This window comes from Eretmochelys imbricata, chromosome 8 (genome assembly GCF_965152235.1).
Source record: "Eretmochelys imbricata isolate rEreImb1 chromosome 8, rEreImb1.hap1, whole genome shotgun sequence".
Classification (NCBI taxonomy): domain Eukaryota; kingdom Metazoa; phylum Chordata; order Testudines; family Cheloniidae; genus Eretmochelys; species Eretmochelys imbricata.
The window spans coordinates 2,181,030-2,201,892 of record NC_135579.1 but is presented as its reverse complement, the minus strand read 5'-3'; the positions used below and the strand labels follow the sequence as shown (position 1 = coordinate 2,201,892).

General features: G+C 42.1%; 1 protein-coding gene and 1 non-coding gene across 3 annotated transcripts; both read left to right on the top strand.

Moving 5' to 3' along the window:
* Positions 1 to 1,386: 1,386 nt before the first annotated feature.
* On the top strand, positions 1,387 to 19,307 carry UBLCP1 (ubiquitin like domain containing CTD phosphatase 1). Of its 2 annotated transcripts, none has more exons than XM_077823978.1 (11): positions 1,387 to 1,521; positions 5,592 to 5,782; positions 6,303 to 6,394; positions 6,794 to 6,879; positions 6,971 to 7,086; positions 8,323 to 8,421; positions 9,448 to 9,485; positions 12,216 to 12,314; positions 12,821 to 12,937; positions 15,299 to 15,426; positions 18,294 to 19,307. In XM_077823978.1, exons 2-11 carry the CDS (start codon positions 5,629 to 5,631, stop codon positions 18,319 to 18,321), a joined length of 957 nt encoding a protein of 318 aa, XP_077680104.1. In that variant the 5' UTR covers positions 1,387 to 1,521; positions 5,592 to 5,628; the 3' UTR covers positions 18,322 to 19,307. The 2 variants fall into 2 exon arrangements, with proteins under 2 accessions (XP_077680104.1, XP_077680105.1); XM_077823979.1 differs by lacking the exon at positions 1,387 to 1,521 and adding an exon at positions 1,732 to 1,927.
* On the top strand, positions 3,527 to 3,598 carry TRNAE-UUC (transfer RNA glutamic acid (anticodon UUC)). Its single transcript has one exon. It is a non-coding gene; the product is annotated as a tRNA-Glu (tRNA).
* Positions 19,308 to 20,863: the final 1,556 nt, after the last annotated feature.

Genomic DNA, 20,863 nt, shown 5'->3' with positions numbered 1-20,863 from the left:
TTATCTTTCCAATTCTATGAAAACAGCAAGCTGAAACACACTGGAACAGGGTAGGGCATCTAGTAAACAGACCTTCAAGTACAGAATACCGTTTGCTACTAATTTAGAGTGAATTTATTAAGGCGTGTGGGTTTTTCCATGTATACAAATGAAAGCCTGCTTCTGCCAGCCTGAAATGTTGAGTTAATGACCAGCCAGTTGTTGAGCTACCTGCTACCCTTCTCATTGCCACAACTCCCAGCCAACAAATATAGAACCTCCCCTTCCCCAACAGCCAAGGCAGCTTCCCCAAGTAGATACAGCTCCCAACACACACACAACATCCCTGGCACCTAGACACCCTCTACCCCTGCTGCACAGTCCCAGCCCTTAAGGCCGGGACACCCCCTTCACAGGCATGCGTCCCAGCCAACATGCATGCAGCCTCCTCTTGCCCATCAGCCATACCAACCAGCCCAATGTGCATGCAGCCCCTAAATGCACATATAACTTCTAGTCTACAAAACCATTCAAAAATTCATTTCCAGTGAATGCATCCGATGAAGTGAGCTGTAGCTCACGAAAGCTTATGCTCAAATAAATTGGTTAGTCTCTAAGGTGTCTCTAAAGAGTCCTCCTTTTCTTTTTGCGAATACAGACTAACACGGCTGCTACTCTGAAAACCATTCCTGAGACCGAGACACGCCCCCCCACCACGTCCCCTACGGAGCCCCTCCCTCCTGGGGACCTAGACTCCCCCTCCCCCTCAGAGCCCCCCCATCCAGGGGGCCTAACACCTGCCCCCTCAGAGCCCCCCCCCTTCCTGGGGGCCTAGGCCTCCCTTCCCTGCCCTTCAAATCCCCTCCTACCCAGGGGGCTAGGCCCCCTTCTCCTCCCCTCTGCCCTTCGGAGCCCTCCCTTTCCGGGGGCCGAGCATCCTCCCCCTCAGAGTGCCCCCCTCCCCCTGCCCTTCGGAGCCCCCCTTCCCCGGGGGCCTAGCATCCCCCCCTCAGAGTGCCCCCCTCCCCCTGCCCTTCGGAGCCCCCCCCTCCCCAGGGGCCTAGCATCCTCCCCCTCAGAGTGCCCCCCTCCCCGGGGGCCTAGGCCTCCCTTCCCTGCCCTTCAGCGCCCCTCCCCGGGGGCCTAGCCCTTCAGAGCCCCCCGACCCGGGAGGCTCACCCCAAAGGCCCAGCCACCCTGGGTCTCCTTCAGCGCTGCAGCCCCTCCCACCGCCACCCAGGTCGGCCCCCCCCTTCAGCTCCTTGTCTCTCTCCCGACGCCCCTGCCCCCGCTCTCGTCCCGTCGAGACTCGAGGGCGCACGCGCACTGTGCCGAGGCCCCTTGCCCAGGTGGTGCCGCGCGCACATCCGGGTTACCAGTGGGCTGCGCGCGCTCGGCGGCGGGAAGTGGATCGCCCAGTCCTGACGCCTGTCCAGCCACATCCGGGTCCTTCTCCACTACTACTTCCGGGTCGCGGGGGAGACGGCAAGTTCCGCTTCCGGTGTGGCCGGTACCGGGAAAGTGCCGGTTCCGTTACCCAGGGTGAGTGAGGGGGCGAAGGGCCCTTTGCGGCCGCCCGCAGTCGGGACTGGGATCCCCCTCCCACACCGCTCCGTGGGGATGCAGCGGGGGGGGGGGCGCTTCTTCCTCACGGGCCGTGCCCGGCGGGCGGGGCAGCTCCCGGGGGGCAGCGCCGTGGCTGGACTGAGCTGGGTGGGTGCCACAGGTGCGCCCCCGATGCCGCTGGCTGCAGGGCACCAGCCATCGCCCTGGCTGGCGAGGGCCTGCGGGCAGCGGGACGGGCCGAGGAGGCCGCGGGGGGCCGGCGGCACGGCGCGTGGCGAGGCCCCGGGCACGCCGGTGATGGGGGGCGGTAGCCTCGCCGCTCGTGGTGCGGGCCTGCGGCGTGCCCGGGAGACGGGCTGACATGGCGGCCTGGGGCGAAGCGGTCAGTGTGGGTGGTGGGATGGTATCTCAGTGTGCAGGGGGTGGGAGTTGCTAACCCGCATGTTTAGAAACTCTCCCCTGCTTTTGGGGTGTAGGTGCTTACGCATGTGTCTGTTGCATTAAGGAAAAATGAGAGCGGTCACGAGCCTTGGTTGTAGGAGCCTAGTTATAGTAAGCCCACTGGCCCCTACTAGCTTGGTAGGCCCTCGTGTCTTGTCTTCCATTTCTGAATAATGGTCTAAGCTGTGACTCCTCAGAGCCCTGGTATACAGAAGACCTATGATAGGTGAAGTGAAAGGGAGACTATGGAGCCCTAGCAATGGAAGTCATTCTGAGTTTGACCAAAACAGAACTTTTGGAGCTGTGCAAGATGCAGAGAGCTTTATCTCCACCATAACATCTGAATTTCTAACTGGAAACATTCTTCTGGATGGCGAACAAGCTGGTTAATCTGTTTGCATCCACTAGCAGAGCTGAGTGTTCCTGACGGTGAGGTGCGCTCTCTCACTTTCCAGATAAGAGCCTTTGGATTTGGACAGCGCTATTTGTCTTGGGGGAGGGAGGTGGCAAGTCATCTGAGACCAAGTTTCCCCCAGTGTTGCTCACTGAAGTTCAGGGGGTGCTGGGTGACATGCAGACACAATCTGAATTAGAACCTAGTTCCTCTCAGCTAGTGAAGACCAATGGGAAGGTGCTGGGGTCACTTTTGGAGGGCATGATGCTAGCTGTTGCTAAATAAATGACTACTAGACCTTTGCCCAATAAAATCTCTTGATGCTGCAGGTTTATCACACTTTAATTTTTTTAATGGAAGATTCTTGAGGAAGCTGTGATGTAGCTTCAGCAGTGCATGAAGTCCTTTGCTCTCTTTGATCCAGCTGTTTCCTTCTAGGCCCATCCTGGGCACATTCGAGAAAGCTGATTGGTTCTGATAACTGATGATCTCTTGGCTATGGATGAAGTTAATTCAGATCTGTTATCTGCTTCTGATACCAGGCACCTGAAGGTGGTGTACTCCTGCAGCAATAGATGGTTGCTTAAGTGGCTGTACAAGAGAGGAAGGCTGATCTTATATGTTAGGCACAGGACTAACATGTGAGAGATCTGGTTTCAATTCATGGCTCAATCCCAGTTCCCTGTGTGATCTTGGGCAAGTCACTTATTCTGTCTGGGCCTACTTTCTCATCTGGAACATGGGGATATATGCTCTTTCTCTTGCATACTTAGACTGTAAACTCTTCTGGGCAGGGATCATCTCTTACTCTGTGTTTGTACATCACTTACTGCCATGGGGTCTGAGTTTGCTAGGGGCCTCTAAGTGCTACTCTAATACAAATAATAATTTTTCTTTTTGAGCGACCATACAGGATAATATTGGATGCACGTCTGTCTTAAAGGATTTAGAATAAAACCCTCAATTTTTTTTATCACCTCTCCTGTTCAGTTGTGTATATGTGGCAGTTAGGAGCGTTAATGAGGAGGTGTGGACTGTGGTATCCTCAGGACTATACAAGCCTTCTGTCCTCATCTGATTTGATTGGTGTCATTGAACAATTACTTCCCTGTGCCTAATAGAGCAAGGGTGTGGTGAGCACTAGTATCCCTTGTGGTCTAGTGGTCAGGATTCCTGGTTTTCACCCAGGCGGCCCGGGTTCAATTACCGGTGTGGGAACCAAGGGCCCCTGTTCCGCGAGCCCTCCCCGCTCCCACACTCCGAGCCGGCTGCATACCTTGCAGCCAGTCCAGTTTCGAACCGCACCCAGAAACCATCTGTACATGCTCGTGATCCATACACTGCATTTCCTCACCCTCGTGTCCCGCCCCGACACCAAATGGCGGGACTATCTTCCATCTAAAGTGGGTGAGGAGCCACGGTGGGCCAGCCTTTATTTCACCTTGGTCCCATGGCCCGCCGGAGACATTAGTTGACGGCTCCTTCATGGAGCCGTGAGCACGGGCGTGCACCTGGCGCGGTTCATCCTGAGGCCTTCCCCTTTTGTTGGCGCACGCCTATCTTGAATGCGCCAGGTTGCAGCCCCTATTCTGGCTCCTCCAGAACCTCTTATTGAGGTTCTGGCTGCACTTCTCCCCACACTTGTTCCTTTTTGCACACCCTATCCGTGGCCCCATGTTGACGAGGAGGTCTCGGGACTTCCTCCTCCTGGCTCTGGCCAAAGTTTCCATCTATAATACCAGGAGGAGGATGTTAGACGAGGGGGTGCTCTGCGACTGTGGGGCCTATTTCCGTTCCTCCCTAGTTTCATGCATCCGGGCAGAGTTCCACTGAGCAGCGTCCGCTGGCTCCCTCAACAGCTTTGAGGAGCAGTGGGCGCGGTCTGGGGTTCTCTGCTTAGTGTCCCCATCCGGTATCCTCATTTTGAACCTTTGACCTTCACTCCGATCCCTGTTTTTCATTAGTTGTCCCCCGCAATCAGTTGGTCCCTGGGTCCAGTGGTCCCTCCCGCTAGGCTGGGGGAGGGGCCTTTAGCAGTGGGTGGGTATGCGCCTGCCCACCTCCTGGGTTTTTCCAATACGACTAGTATGGCTGAGATCCAGATAATTCTGAGGTAGAACACTGGAGAGAGCATCAAATAGAAAAAAAAAAATCAGATTTAAAGCATCTGACAATTTTCTTTTCAGTCTGTAGTTCCAACTTGCCTTACTTATTTTTAAACACTTCCATGCACTTGCTGTAGATGTCCTCAGCACTTCTGTGCATCAGCTCTTTCCACTTTCTAATGCCAACCTTCTGTTTGTCCCTTGGGACAATCTATCACTGGTGATACAGGAGCCTTCTCCTCTTCCCCTCCTGCTAATCTGGAACAGCCTTCCTTTGACCTTGTACCCTCACTGATTCTCCACCCGTTTTCAAACCTCAACAGAAACCATGTTTTCTTCCCTTCTCTATACTACTCATCTCTCTTTCCCTCTGCTATTTGTATGTTGCTGTGTGTGACTTAACTGTAAGCTGTTTTGGACACAGTATCATTTATACCAACTAAGTAAATCAACAATAGGGTTGTTTTGAGTGAACTATAAGGTACTTATTATGATGTAATTGCATTGTCTGGGCAAGTGTTTTGGCTTTGTTTTCACACACCTACTTTGATAATGGCACAATAAAATATGCCCTGGAGTGTTGTATTACACATCTGTAATGGTGTAAATGAGTAGGGAAGGCTAATGCTTAAATCTAACTGTCAAGATTAGAAATATTTTTATACGTAGTTCTTCCATAATTACATGTGTAGAACTCACACTCTTGACAGTCTCATTGCTTAATAGTTCCTTAGTGCAGCTGAGATTTGCAGTGACTATGATTGTGACGCTGCTTTACTATAGTTGGGTGCTACTAGCATAGACTGGGCTGGATGTGCATTGAATCAGCATTGTTGGAGCACCTTAATGAATATAATACTGCTAAATTCAATACAAATGTAACTACAGGCCCCAGTTTTAGCTCTGCACTTTATCCCTCAGTTTTAAAACTTGGTCATAGCTGCTGCAGTTCATACAAAATTAAAAACTTTAAACAAACAACCTAAGTAATACTGCAGCTTTTAAAATACTGTAAGTATAAACTTAATTGCCTTCCAATTAAATGCTTTTCTCACTTCTGTATTTTTTTTAATATCACCATCTCTTTGTCCCTTCCCTTCTTGCAGATATTGCTGGCAGTAATACTGAACATATGCTTCAAGGATGTCTCTCTCTCTCATAATAAAATGGGGTGGACAGGAATATTCTATAACCTCATTATCAGAAGATGATACAGTGTTAGATCTTAAACAATCTCTCAAAGGCCTTACAGGAGTTCTACCAGAGCGCCAAAAGCTGCTTGGACTTAAAATGAAAGGTAATTCTTCACATTAGTTATTGGTGGAGCTGCGTAACTCAGAGGAAGAATCTGCTTTTGTGTGTCCAAGCTGTATACCCCAGTGGAGCTCTCTCCTCCCCACCCGAATGGCTATGGATTTTGGATGGGTGTGTTCACAGGGATGTCACGCGTCACGGGATGTTGCTTAGCATTGGTACATCATGCCTGTTTTTAAATAATTTGCAGAAATTTCACATCAAAGTTTTTAAAAAAAAAAAGTAAACTGCAAGTATGAGAGGGATTTTATGTATAGTACCTGGGCAATGAAGCCCCTGTCTTGATTGGAGATTCAAAGCGCTGTTGTAATATAAGTAATTTTTTATTTCAGTTTGGCATTACTCTGTATTAATACAGGTTCATAATAGTCTATGCTTGAACGTGTTAGTGACATAGGGAAACTGAGGCTCCAATGACATGGTATTTAGTATGGGTCTGTCATCTTAAACCAAATGAAATCCCTCGACTTCAGTGCGAAAACAATGATCTGCTTGTATTGTAGGCAAACCTGCAGACAATGATGTTAAGCTCGGAGCTCTCAAACTGAAACCAAATACTAAAATCATGATGATGGGAACTCGTGAAGAGAGTTTGGTAAACATTTTCTTTTTGCCCATTTGTTTCTATAAAATTATGAACTACACTTTGTCATGTGTTTCCTAATTGTGACTGAAATTCTAGTGTTCCAGAGACTAGTTAGTTTAAGAATAATGGCACCATACCAACTTTGCTGCTCCTGTCTTGTGTGTAAAATGAACTTCCCTGTAGAACTGTAATAGATTTGCTTGTTATAATTGCTGTAGTGATCAGTCTTAAGTATAAGCTCTGTTATGTGCTTCTAGCACCTCTGAAATGTTTCACTAATTGTGCCACTGTTAAAATGAAAAGCATATAGATTAAGCAGTTTTATCTTTTTCCTGTAATGTGTTGTAACAAAATCCTGAGATTCAATTGTGTTTATTTTAATGCTGCTGTATTTTTTCATCCCTCTAGGAGGATGTCCTTGGACCACCCCCTGACAATGATGATGTAGTCAATGACTTTGATATTGAAGAAGAAGTTGTTGAAGTAGAAAATAGGTGTGTTATAGCCATTTTAAGAAAAGATTGCAATGTTGCTGAATGTTCAGTCCTCACTTGTTAACTATAACTGTATGTACTGTTGTATTAGGGAAGAAAACCTACTAAAAATTTCCCGCAGAGTCAAAGAGTACAAAGTGGAAATTCTGAATCCTCCTAGGGAAGGGAAAAAGCTGTTGGTACTTGATGTTGATTACACACTGTTTGGTAAGTTATCAAACTTTTTTTTTTAAAGAAATTAGTCTGTTCATTAACTACTATGTTAGCCTTTGATAGGTATTTTTCCCCTTACAAGTCACAGTTAATACCATCTGCTTGTACCACCATACTGCTGCCTTGTACTGTTTTTTTTGTCTTGCATTGCTACTATTTTTAAAATAGCCTTGTGCTTTATCAACATTGAGTACTGTTGATTTAAGGCCGCAATACATAAAATTTGCTACGTAGGGATGCAGAGAGAAGTTAAGTTTATACTTTCATCCTAATGCACCGGACCCTTGCTAGAACGCGGGATTTGGGATCCATGCACGGTACCGCATTATAGCAGGGACCGCATTAAAATGAATTGCAATTAAAGTAATTTAAATTTGGGATCCGTGGCTGCAACCACATTATATGCGAATTTGTGCTATATAGACATGCGTTCTAGCGACGGTCCGGTGTAATTTTCCTTTTGTATGCTGTCCCAGGCATTGAGGTGGCAGTGAATGGAAAAACACTTATTTTAAATATGATAAAGTCAACCTGTAGGTGATGATGTTTCTCTTTTTGGTAAGAGGAGATTAGTTCAGTGTTGATTCTCCATGGAGTTTTGAAACACCACTCCATAATGCATTGCATATGAAAACTACCAAAATGGTTTCTCTGAGAGATCAGTGTTTTCTTATGACTTCACAGACTGTATTGGGATATGGGGACATTATGGAGTTTGACTCTAAACCTTACCAATTATCTTTCTCTCTCCTTTCCTCCAACCCCCTAAAAAATTATGTGTGAGATGTTTGTAATCCAGGATCAGAATTCAAGTCATTAGTAAGAACATGAGTTAAAGGTGCTGTAATAATGAGAGTTTCACAGGAAGCCATTTTCTAATGAAGGCAGACTGTTATGCTTATGTGTTTGACAGTAAGAATCATTAAGGCACATGGTCACAAATATTGCCTTTTGAAATAAAGGAGGAAAAATGGTCTTATGGTTAACTGGACTCTGTCTGAGGGAACCTATGTTACATTTTTGGTTCTGCCACAGGCTTGGGCAAGCTACAGTCTCTCTGCTTTAGTTCCCAGAGTGGGGATACAACTTCCCTGTATAATAGGGTTTAGGAGAATTTATTCATTGTTTTTTTTTTGAAGTGTTGGGTGTTTCATTGATGGGGCCCATACAGGAATTGGATTTAACAAAAAATATGCTAAACTAATAATGAGTTGTTTGTTTTCCTCTCAGACCATAGGTCATGTGCAGAAACTGGGGTAGAGTTAATGAGGCCATACCTTCATGAATTCCTGACGTCTGCATATGAAGATTATGATATTGTAATTTGGTGTAAGTTATTTTCTTTACCAAATGAAAATCTTGTGAATTGTTTAGCATGTGGGATGCTGCAGTAAAGTTGTTAAATATAATTGCATCTTTTGCTGTTTATTGTAAAACCTTATGCAATACCTTAATTTTGGCTGTATTGAATTTAATCCCTGAGTGAGTAGTCGGTTCATGCTCAGTAGTGATTAGATCTATTTTTAGAAAGATGGTAGACCTCATGTGATAGCTCAGTGGTTTGAGCGTTGGCCTGCTAAACCCAGGCTTGTGAGTTCAATCCTTGAGGGGGCCACTTAGGGATCTGGGGCAAAAACTGGGGATTGGCCCTGCTTTGAGCAGGGGGTTGGACTAGATGACCTCCTGAGGTCCCTTCCAACCCTGAGATTCTATGATTCTATGTAGCTAAACACAGTATACTGCCCAGGCAAATAAATGAATGTGGTGAAGAAATGAACAGGGTATAAAACAATATCGAATATTACTTTGTACAGATTAACAAGTAATTGAAGGGATTAAGATGTATGTTAAACATCCATACGCTGCTTGATGATGTGCATATATCCCAAAGCAGCCAATAGATAAAGCGTATTCATCAGCAGAGTGGGGCAGGAAACAAGCAAAACTCTGTTGCCATTATTACAGGGTGGTCACTAATTTGCCCTAACACACCAGTTGGTTTCCTGTCTTCTCGCAGGTTGAGGCTTGTCTCGAGCTGAGCTACGGTCTAATTTTTTTTAATCTAGCTTTAATCATGTTACAGCAAAATGGTTAATTTAGTTTAAATAGTCTGCCTTTTAAAGTGTGTGCAGAATTTGATCTAGTCTGTTAGCTTTTTCAAACTAAAAGGAATTAGTTTCAACTAAATATTTTATATAGGAAACAAACTTGAGGACAGTGGTGGAGGGAAAATGTAATGATAGTTTAACTTGTACCAAGCAGTTAAACAAAAATGATAGTTTAAAAGAACTGAAACTTTACCTTTCACTGGTTCATCTTGATAAAGTGTTCTTCTCCCTCCTCCCCTTGTTTTAGCTGCTACTAATATGAAGTGGATTGAAGCTAAAATGAAAGTAAGTTATGTCTGGAAATATCATTGGTTTCTATTATGTTGTTAGTATTTGGTAGATAGGGGTTTGAAACCTTTAATCAGACTGTGTTCAGCAGCTTATATAGCAATACTAGCAGTTAGGGAGTGTGGGCAGGGCGATAAAAAGCTGTTTGGGTTTTCTAAAAGTTCCTAGTGTTTTTAAAACAGTCTCCCTCACAAAACTGAGAATAATCCTAATTTTAGAATTCCATACAAATGAGCTAGGAGGTGCTAGAGATTAGATTGGTCATGCAGATTTTGCTCTCATTTGTATATATAATCTGTAATTATATCAAATACTATTTTTCATAAATGTAATGCAGTTTTAAGTGTCCATAGATACACATGTAGCATACTAGAGAACAGCAGGAGGGAACCCCTCCCGTTTTTTCCTTGCACCTTCCCCAATGGTGGAGTTCTGCTCTCTCCTGTGCCTCTTACAAAGTCCATAGGAGCCCTTTCAGATCCAGTTCTTTACTGATTTAAGCACAATAGACAATTAGCTAGTGACAGCACAGCTGACTTAGCTGTGAACATATTTGCAGCTAGCTTTAGCTATCCACTTAGTGATCTTAGTAAAAATTGCTGTGTGCTTGGTTTGTAATTTTCAAATTCTCAAAACTCAGTCAAATCAAAACCAGTTTCAGTTCCAGATTTATGCCTTTTGTACTTCTGCTGTTTTGGCTTTGTAGCTGCCATTTTTTGAGTGTTTTTTTTAATTGGGAAAAGTATATTTTCCACTTCGCTTATGCTCAGAATAGTCATGGTCTTTTTATAAATCAGCTTCAGATAGAGATCAGTGATCGAGAACTTCAGGCAAAGCTATGAAAGCTTTGAGTTATGAATGAAATTGGGGTGAGAATGGTAAACATGACCCAGCCTTAACTATGGTCAGTTGTACCTCACTATGATAAATAGGTCTGTCAGACTTTCCTGCTCTTATTTTTTTATTGGCTAGCGTTTATTGCGAGGGAAACTTCAGAGAGTTTACATTTCAGTTCACTGGTACTAAAAAATGGTTTCAAACCAATGTGGATATATGATTAAATATCTTTGTAAAAGGGTTGCTTACCACTCATGTGAGGTGCAGCTGCTGCCTCAGTTTCCCCTCTCTGGTTGGTCAGCACTCTAGATAAAACCAACAATCGTCCTGTCATAGGTAAAGGAAAGTCTAATGAAATAAGATATCCAGAAAACCAATAATTTGCCTTTCTTTGGCCACAGCCCATTCCCTAGATACATGCAACAATCTCCCCTTGATTGCTGGGATAGAACCAGACTACCTCTAGATGGTACCTCGGCGCCCCAGGGGCGCCTGTGTGATCTCCCTCTACCATGGGCTGCAGGTAGTCCTGGATAGCAAAGCAGTCATTTGCTCTAAACTCAGCTGTATCTGCTTCACACTCAGGCCTTCCTGGTTTCCTTCTCTGCTGGGAGCCCCACTGTGGTCCAGGCCTCAATCTTGGTCACTTGATTCCCACCGATAGCAGTTTGCTGCTTCTCTCTCTAAGCTGAGTAGAAGACCTCTCTTGTATAGTTGTCCCCTTCCATAGCTTCAAGCTTATGTTGCTTCTAGCCTACAGTTTGCATCCTCCATTTGGGAACAACCACCCCCAAAGTACCTGGCCTTAAAGGGCTGAAACAGAAAAAAGTTCTGGAGCTGTCCTTAAAGGGTCACCACACGCTGTTAGTTCTCAGAGGTAACATCTGCAGCAACAAAAGTGAGGCAGAATAACTCAGTTCAATTTTATTCTTATCACACACACATAAATGGAATTCAGATGCTGTTTAGCATTTCGCTTTGGTATAACACTGACACTGATCTATGTAGAGAGCGCTCTTCATTTGTAAGAAGATTCACTTTGTACATAACAGCAAGGCATTCAGGTGTGGCTAGATGTCTGAAGGAAAGCTGTTGCAGTGGATGGTTTGTGCTTACTTGGCGCATGGTTCTGAATTTTAATTCTGGTATGTGCAACAAAGGAATAAATAAAATTTACACATTATAGCAAAGTTTAGTGTTACATAAGTTTTAAGAAAGGATTTGAAATAGAAATGATGCAGTGTCATTTACTCAAAGATTATTTTCTATAAATGATCTAAGTTGTCTGTGCTCCCATTGTTTCAGGAGTGGCCAGGTCTATAAAAGGTGAGCCACATCTGTTGCAAGGCTGATTCTTTCATTAGGCACTTACCCTTCTACTGTCCCACATGTTGACTACTATCATATTTGCTTGGTCTTTGGGCCTGGCTATAATGTGGAACAGGAGCAAATTGAAGAAAGGAAAACACACGCTCTTTGTTACACACTTAGCTCTAGAGACTGAGCGGGGGTCTACATCATCTAGAAATTTTGGAGAACATTGCCCCCTCTTCTCTTCTTGCTTGTAGTGGATACAGGGATGATACTGAGGTGGGTCAGAAGCTCTCTGTATCTTGTCTCTTCACTGAACTCACTGATTTTATACTGATGTCAGTTTATGAAATTTGGCCCTAGGAATTGCAATACTACACTCACACCAGTTTTTTCTGTTAGTAGAATTCTGTACTTTATTCTCGTTGAATAGGAGAGTAGAAATCTATTTTTTGCATGTCTCCATTCATCCTCCGCCGCTGACCCCTTCACAAATATAATGTGTTACAATCAAAGTTTTTAATTGATAGCAGTAAAACTGTCTGTCTGGAATTTCAATTATTAATCTCTGTTACCCAGGAGCTGGGAGTGAGTACAAATGCAAACTACAAGATAACCTTCATGTTGGACAGTGCTGCCATGATAACGGTGCACACTCCAAGGAGAGGACTAATAGATGTAAGAATCATTTTGTATTTCCTAGATTAATGGTTTTCCTCCTTTTAAACAGCAAAGTTTTTTTCTTTTAAAATAGCTAGTGATCGGAACCCCCTTTATATATTTTTGTTTTAAGTTTGTGTTGGGACTTGCACATAAGAAAACCCTAAAAACCAACTGAAGTTCAGGAAGGGGGACTGGGAAGAACAATCTCGCTGTAGCATTTTGAATTTACAGTCGTTCTTTGGTTATAATAGACAATGTGGCGGTCAAACAACTAATAAATAGGGCTATTGGGAGAACATTCATTTGTGTCACAAGACTACTTTTCACGATATACGTTTAATGAGTAATTTTGAAGTACTATATTGAAGACAATAGACTGCATGCACCTGCTAATTCTTCAGCAAAAGGATAAGTGAAAAGTACAGTAAAGTTGCAATACTGATGGTATGATTTCCACATCTCTTGCCATCTTTACATCATGTGTTTTACCTCAGGTAACTCTTACACACTTCTATTTGCAGGTGAAACCTCTTGGTGTTATATGGGGCAAATTTTCGGAATTTTACAACAAGAAAAATACTATCATGTTTGATGATATTGGACGAAACTTTCTAATGAACCCACAAAATGGACTAAAGGTAACTTTCAATGAAATTATTAGCAAAGCAGCAACAAATGAAAGTAAATAATTGACTTCTTATAGCTGCTTTCTGTATTTCTTTACTGTGTTTTTAAACTACTGTGAGATGTTGATCAACAAAACACAATGCATATTTGATAGTTTAAAAACAAAGAACAACTATTTGGACTAGATAATCGCTTTTTAGTAGTAAGGGAGATGTACTGAATACGGTATTTTGATTTACTGTTAAAGTAGAAACATTTAGACTACTGAAATGAAGTAGGAAGACTAAAGACCAATCAGATTGGGCCCCACTGTGCTTGGTGCTGTACAAACATAGGATAAATGACATTAAATATCTTGTTGCTATACTTTATCAGAGGTATGCCAATATAAAAAAGGTCCTGCTCCTATGAAATCAGTGGTACTGCAGAAATGCAAGTTATCATACGGAACAAAATTGCCAACTAACTTGTTTTCAGACTCCACATTATTGATGTTGATTCAGTAAATAGAAAGAACACTGCTTGAATTTCTGATAATGGGTTAAACTTGTTAAACTCGTGTTGTTCATGAGGGAAAAAAATCTTGTCAGTCTAAGAAATAGGACTCCAAGATGTTTGCACACGGACATATGATGGGTGAAATTGTATGAAATTTTCAGTAAGAAATGTGCACTGTTTTGGGAAGCAGAAGATTATCAATGCTCTTTCTGTGACAGGACTGCCCAAGGATATTCCTCCAGGGCAGAATCCTAAGAGAAGTGTATGGCAAAATGCTATTAGTAAAGTAGAGGGGGAAGAATGGTGAGTGGCTAAAATGAGGCAAAGGTATAACAACACATACCAAGACTAAGGCAATTGTCAGCAAAGCTATATTAAAGCCTTCTTTTTCCAAAGAAGCTGTCACCCTAGTAAAATGTTTGTGTTGGATGAGACATGTTGTTGAGGTAATGCCACAAAGTTCAAGGAACTGAAAACTATTCTTACATCCCTTGTTGTCGTAAAATCTATCTGGTTGTGTTAGAAATTGTGACAGACCAGTGCAAATCGCTTGACCGTTGAGTCTGACTAGAGGGAGACGTGATGAAGTGCGAGACTGACAGAACAGTATCATTACTTGTTCACGGGGGTACAGCACAAATGTGTTACAGCCCAGATTATATTGACAGCAAGACAAATTGGAGGTGGTTGTTGAGAGAGGATGTTGGAGGAGAGGGAATCAAGATCAGATTTTCAACCTAAGGCAAAAGAATTTAATCAGCCACTCCACTTGGGCTTCACTGATTGTCTAAAAGCTTATGATACAAGTAGATAGCGAGATTTGGAATGAGTTTCACAGCTCCTTTAAAAGGTCACAGTCAACTCAAAATCATTTAAGTTTTTTGAACCCTCTATTGTTACAAGCAACACCAGAGATTACTGTGACACAACTTCTTTTCAGTTTTGTTTTGTGCAGTTATTTTTACTTTGTTCCTCTCCCCACCCCCTTTTTGGTGGTGTGTGTGGGGGCGTCTTTCACAGAATAATAGGGGAGAGAAAAATGATAGGGAAAAATGTAATGCCACAAACTAGCAGGGGAATTTGGGGAAGACGCAATACCTGAAGCTTCAATTGACTTGTATTTGACTCTGTCCCTTTAACTAACTCAGAAGTCAAATAACCTGTAATAGACATGTTCAAGCTAGAATAGCAGCAGATTGATCTGGGACTGGAAAATACCTTAAGTTCTTACTATAATTTTGTACCTCTGTGGTGAGATGGCAACAGGGACAGACTGAGAACAGAAAAGTAACAGTAGTGTTCTGTTATGGATACTTAAGGGACTTCCTTTCTATGAGGTAGAAAGTTTTCTACAGAAACTTGTGGAAATGATAATTTAAATGTCTCAGTTATGGCCATCCAGGCGTCCAGATTCCAAATGCAGTATGCATACCACATAACTTAAGACTTTAGTGAACTGAGCTTCAGATTGTAGGCACTTCTGGACTAACTAGCGGGAAAGTAATTATGAAGAGTATCCTCCTTTGCTCCTGTTTGAAAAAAATGAGACAGCAAGAATTTTATTTTCTAGTTGGTTTAAGCGGTGGGCATTTTCATGAAGGATGAGATCTCTCAAGAATTAAAAGCCTATAAAGTACCCTGTTCTATATAATACTGGAAAAGACTTAGTTGGTATAGTTTGTATACAGATTTTTTGTGTAGACTTTTCTGGGATTTCTCTTTACATGAGTGAGTGGCAGGGACGCCTAACTTACTCTGAACAGTGTACTTACTTCACAAATAATAAAAAAATATACCTAATTCACAAATAACCAAATGTGAGAGAATTGCAAGTGTTGTGTTAGGCAAATGCTTATACTTCTGTCTCTCAATAGATAAGACCCTTTATGAAAGCACATTTAAATCGGGATAAAGACAAGGAGCTTTTAAAGCTTACTCAGTACCTCAAAGAAATAGCAAAATTAGATGACTTTTTGGAACTGAATCACAAACACTGGGAAAGGTAAGGACTATGTCAAGTTTTCTCCCTCCCATCATCCCTAAATACTATATCCTGCTTTAAAATTACCTGGAAGGAAAAACTGCACTGCTACACACACTTCAACTTGAGATGGGATGGGTCTCTAGTTTTTGGTTAGAACTTAAGGCTTTGATTTATGATCTAACCCACTAAATGGTTTGGGACCTGACAGTTTGGGTGAGCACCTCTTGTTCCATGTGATACTATAGCAGTTGTGGTCAGTGGAAGTGTTCAACCTAACTGCTCTATAGTGGGGTATGGAGGTTAGGGTATTCTCAATCAGAGGGCCTGGAAGTCCTTCTCTTCTCACCCCCAGTCTGACAGTCTAACTTTATTAACCTTCAGGGCATATTACAGTCTTTTTTCAGAACATATGATTAAAGGGTCGGAGGTGGTTAAATGTGGATCACTGTATATAATGAGGTTCCTAATTGTTAATGAGGGTTTATGCAATGCAGAGGGGTTATGTTGTGCACCAGGTTTGGGCAGTAAAGTATTAAGGCCATATAGCCTTTGAGGGGAGATTTTCAAAGGCATAAAAGGCAGGTAAGTGCCTAACTTCCATTGAAAGTCACTGGGAAGTTGGGCATCTAACTCTCATTTGTGCTTTTGAAAATCTTCCTCATAATCTTTATACAAGTGCCATGAGCTTTGAGAGGAGCTTGCAAACCCATCCAATAAATAAATGTGTATGCAACGTGTTTGTCTCAATAAAAACAGCTCTGGAAATTTGTTAATCTTAATTTACTAGTGCTGTATACTACTTAGCATGGAGGCCAAATGCTAAGTTTATTTTAAATTAACCCTTTGGAACTCTCTGCTGTGAAGGCCAGTTACAGGGTGTTTTTAATAAAGATTATAAAAGCTGTGATGTTACCACGGTGCTTGACATCTCCTAACTGTAGTAAGAGGAGAACCCTAAAAGTGGAGTAATTGAGTGGCCTTATTCTTTAATGAATGGTCATCAAAACCTTAATGTTTAAAGGCATCTTCCTTCAGAATTTGTCAGACTCCTAACAGCAGAATGTTTAGACCAAAAGAATTTAGAGAGCTATTCAGGTAATTTCTGATTAACTGAAATTTGATTTAAACGTGTTTGTATATTTAGTTAGTTGTTACTTTCAAAAATAGTAACCACGTCTGTGTTGGATTGTAGGAAATCTACTTTTCACAGAGGGGAATGATGGTGAAATCTTGAAAGCTGCCTCTAACCACCACCTTTCCATCACCCAGTGCATTAATGATCATAGGTCTTGAATCATTCCATTTGTAATAAGTCATTCAAAGGCATGCTGGTTCTTAAGCAGTGTCATTATAAAAGAGCTCGTGTCATAAATATAAAGGGAAGGGTAACCACCTTTTTGTATACAGTGCTATAAAATCCCTCCTGGCCAGAGGCAAAACCCTTTCACCTATAAAGGGTTAAGAAGCTAAGGTAACCCCGCTAGCACCTGACCCAAATGACCAATGAGAGGACAAGATACTTTCAAATCTGGGGGGGGGGAACAAAGGGTATTTCTGTCTGTGTGATGCTTTTGCCGGGACCAGATCAGGAAGGCAGCCTCAGAACTTCTGTTAAGTTAGTAAGTAATCTAGCTAGAAATGCGTTAGATTTCCTTGTGTGTAAAGGCTGGTAAAATAAGCTGTGCTGGATGGAATATATATATTCCTGTTTTTGTGTCTTTTTGTAACTAAGGTTTTGCCTAGAGGGATTCTCTATGTTTTGAATCTGATTACCCTGTAAGGTATTTACCATCCTGATTTTACAGAGGTGATTATTTTACCTTTTCTTTAATTAAAATTCTTCTAAGAACCTGATTGATTTTTCATTGTTCTTAAGATCCAAGGGTTTGGGTCTGTGTTCACCTGTACAAATTTGTGAGGATTCTTATCAAGCCTTCCCCAGGAAAGAGGGTGTAGGGCTTGGGGGGATATTTTGGGGGAAGACATCTCCAAGTGGGCTCTTTCCCTGTTCTTTGTTTAAAACGCTTGGTGGTGGCAGCATATGGTTCAAGCACAAGGCGAAGTTTGTACCTTGGGAAAGTTTTAACCTGAGCTGGTAAGAATAAGTTTAGAGGGTCTCGCATGCAGGTCCCCACATCTGTATCCTAGAGTTCAGAGTGGGGAAGGAACCTTGACATGGTGGCAGGGTGGTGGGATCGTTTTGAACTAGAAGCACAGCAGGATTTTAAAAGCCAGTTTTGTAAAAGGTGATTGCAGCTATAGATTCTGTGCCTCTGCCTGGGGGACAGAGCAGCAGGCATAACAAAAGGATTTTTCTGTAGGTTGAAAACAGCTATCGGGTTACAGCACAGCAAAATTTTACAAGCCAGGTTTTTTGGGGGGTTTTTTTGGTTTTTTTTCCTAACTCTCAGGTGTAAAGTTAGTTAAAAACAGAGAGGTTAGGATGACAGACTGCACTGTTCAACAGAAGTTGGAATTAGCCAGATTTGAGGCTGAGGAAAAACAAAAGGAAATCTAACGCATTTCTAGCTAGATTACTTACTAACTTAACAGAAGTTCTGAGGCTGCCTTCCTGATCTGGTCCCGGCAAAAGCATCACACAGACAGAAAAACCCTTTGTTCCCCCCCCCCCCGCCCCCCTCCAGATTTGAAAGTATCTTGTCCTCTCATTGGTCATTTGGGTCACGTGCCAACTAGGTTACCTTAGCTTCTTAACCCTTTACAGGTGAAAGGGTTTTGCCTCTGGCCAGGAGGGATTTTATAGCACTGTATACAGAAAGGTGGTTACCCTTCCCTTTATATTTATGACAGCTTGTGTACTAACTAACATTCTCCCCTCCCCCCCATTTTATTTTGTTAAAAATAATTTGTTTTGTTTCTTTCAGGTACCTTTCAAAGAAGCAAGGACAATAGCTTTAATAAACTCTTGTGGCACTGAACTGAAGGAAACATAATTTGAGATCTTTGGACTTTTCCTTGCTTTTCTGCTAGAACACAATAGTGCTGGACACTGACTCAAACACCAGAATGACTGCTTATACTTGGTCTTCCAGTTGGTTTGTTCTATTTTTTTTTTTTAAGATCACAGCAATAAGCTCAAAGAGAAATAAGTTACTTTTTCTTGCATTAATTTCTGGTGTTATTTAAAATACTTTCTCTTTCATTGCTGCCATAATACCCCCATAACCATTAAAGAGCAACACCATTCTGAAACTGGAAAAACAATTGTTTAGACCAAAAAGGTTGAGTAAGGAGCTAGTCTTGGCATTCTCTGAATTCTATCAGTCCTCTTTCCCCTCTGTCTTAGAAACAGTCTCCCTCTCCCATTCCACTATTTAAGACTATAAAATACAAGCTGTCTAATTTTGGTATATATTAGTAGGTCAGTGTTTCTTTGTGCAAGACAGTTCAAGATTGGAAAGCACCACCTCTAAGGCAAATATATACCTGTGTGCAAACTTATACTATAAAGCAGTGGATTACTGGAATACAAAAGACAAAATTACAGAGGGAAAGAAATCCAACCTTGTTTAAGTGAAAAGCAGTCTGCCTGAAGAAAAATTCTCCTAACCCGATAAAGGGTGTAAACCTCAAATGAGAGTCACATTCCTACTAAAGCATGAACAAAACCCTTGTTCTGTTCTAGTTAACCTTGTCAAAGTGCAAACACTGTGTTTCAATTATAATATTCAGCCATACTGTTTTTAAAGTATAATTTACTTGCGCTGCTTGAGCCTGCACTATAGAAGTGTGATGTGTGACTGCTGTTTTGCATTACTGACAGTCCTGCATTATGCAGTTCTTGTATTTGAAAGAAGACTGACCCTTTCAAATAAAGATGGTATATATTGTTCTTAAGGAACTATAGCAGTTGTGTAAATAAAATACCTTTTTCTTAACGTGTTGGTTGCATGTGTCTTATGTTATTTTTCTTAACAAGGATCTCTTTCTCCTTCCCCATATTAATCTTACACAATTTTTAAGGACCCTCTTTTCCCGTCTGTGTGAATAACCCTATCATTGAATCACATGAGGATTTTTGCATCTAATTGTCCTAATTTTAGTGGGAAATGGTTTTGGGTTTTATTGTCAAAGAAAACAGGTTGGGAAAGAGATGTACTTTGTTAACTACCTTTACTGGGTAAATGAACTATGACACTACATTTCAGGACTGATCAAACTCTCACTGAACTAAATAGACCTTAAGGGTGGGAGCTGGATCAGGCCCTTATCTAGCTGTGCACCTGCGCCCAGTACATGTACCTTTAAGGCCACAGTTCTGCCATCAGATCCAAGAGGGCACATCTTTGCATTCACATGGAGTCCCACTGAAATTAATAAGAGTCTGCCCACATGGATCAGTTTGCAGGATAAGGGCCTTAGCATGCAGCTTAAATTATTACTTGTATTTTGCACTGAAGTGTCCATAACTTATTTTAAAACTAGGTTTCCAAACTTAAATGTACCACTAATTGAGTATTTACATACCAAGCCTCAAGTTTTTTTAAAAAAAATGACTGTCTAAGCTGGGAAAGTATTATCCTGCCTATCCCCTTATAATGCAAAAAATGCTGAAAAACAGGTCAGCTAAGCTAGTCAATGACCAAAATAATTGGTGGGCAGGAATAATCAAAGGAAATGTCAGCACAAAAGGTGAATTCTTCAGAAAGATGATCATGGGATTAAAATTGCAACCTTAATTATAGTAGGGGCAACTAGTAATATGCTTTGGGTTTAAAAAATGGATGCTGTACATATTTTTGATTTAGCAAAACTAAAAGCTGTGAACTTTCAGTAAGCTAAATTGGGGGTATTAGTTAACATTGTGACCAAGATTTTTTTTGGAGTTGAAGCTTGTAACTTTATGAACTCCATATACATTGCCTCACACTGTTTTCATAAGAATTTGGTATGGATTCAACAACAGTAAATCAAAAATGTAACGTTAGACTGTAACCCTATGTAGGTAAATCTAATATTTGTCTTTACCAAGCATCTTTTTTACGGTCCAGGAAAGCAATTTTGTTTCATTAGCGTTATACTCTCAGAATCACAGAAATGTAGGGCTGGAAGAGACCTCAAGAAGTCATCTAGTCTATCCCCCCGCATGCTGAGGCAAGACCAAGTAGACAAATACCTGTCAAGTGTGGTCTAGGTATAACTTGTTCTTAAAAAGCTCCACTGATGGGGATTCAACAACCTCCCTTGGTAACCTATACCAGTACTTAACTATCATAGTTTAAAAGTTTTTCCTAATATCCAACCTAAATCTCCCTTGCTGCAGATTAAGCCCATTGCTGCATGTCCTATCTTCAGTGGACATGGAGAACAATTACCCTCCCCTTAACATATTTGAAGACAATCAGGTCCCCCAACCCCAGTCTTTTCTCAAGACTGAACATGTCCAGTTCTTTTAACCTTTCCTTATTGGTTAGGTTTTCTAAATTTTTGATAA

Excerpts from the sequence above, each read along its gene's own strand:
- UBLCP1 (XM_077823978.1), top strand. The coding sequence starts at position 5,629 with ATGTCTCTCTCTCTCATAATAAAATGGGGTGGACAGGAATATTCTATA. Across the intron at positions 6,395-6,793 it reads GAACTCGTGAAGAGAGTTTG|GAGGATGTCCTTGGACCACC; the intron begins GTAAACATTTTC and ends TCATCCCTCTAG. Across the intron at positions 7,087-8,322 it reads TGTTGATTACACACTGTTTG|ACCATAGGTCATGTGCAGAA; the intron begins GTAAGTTATCAA and ends TTTTCCTCTCAG.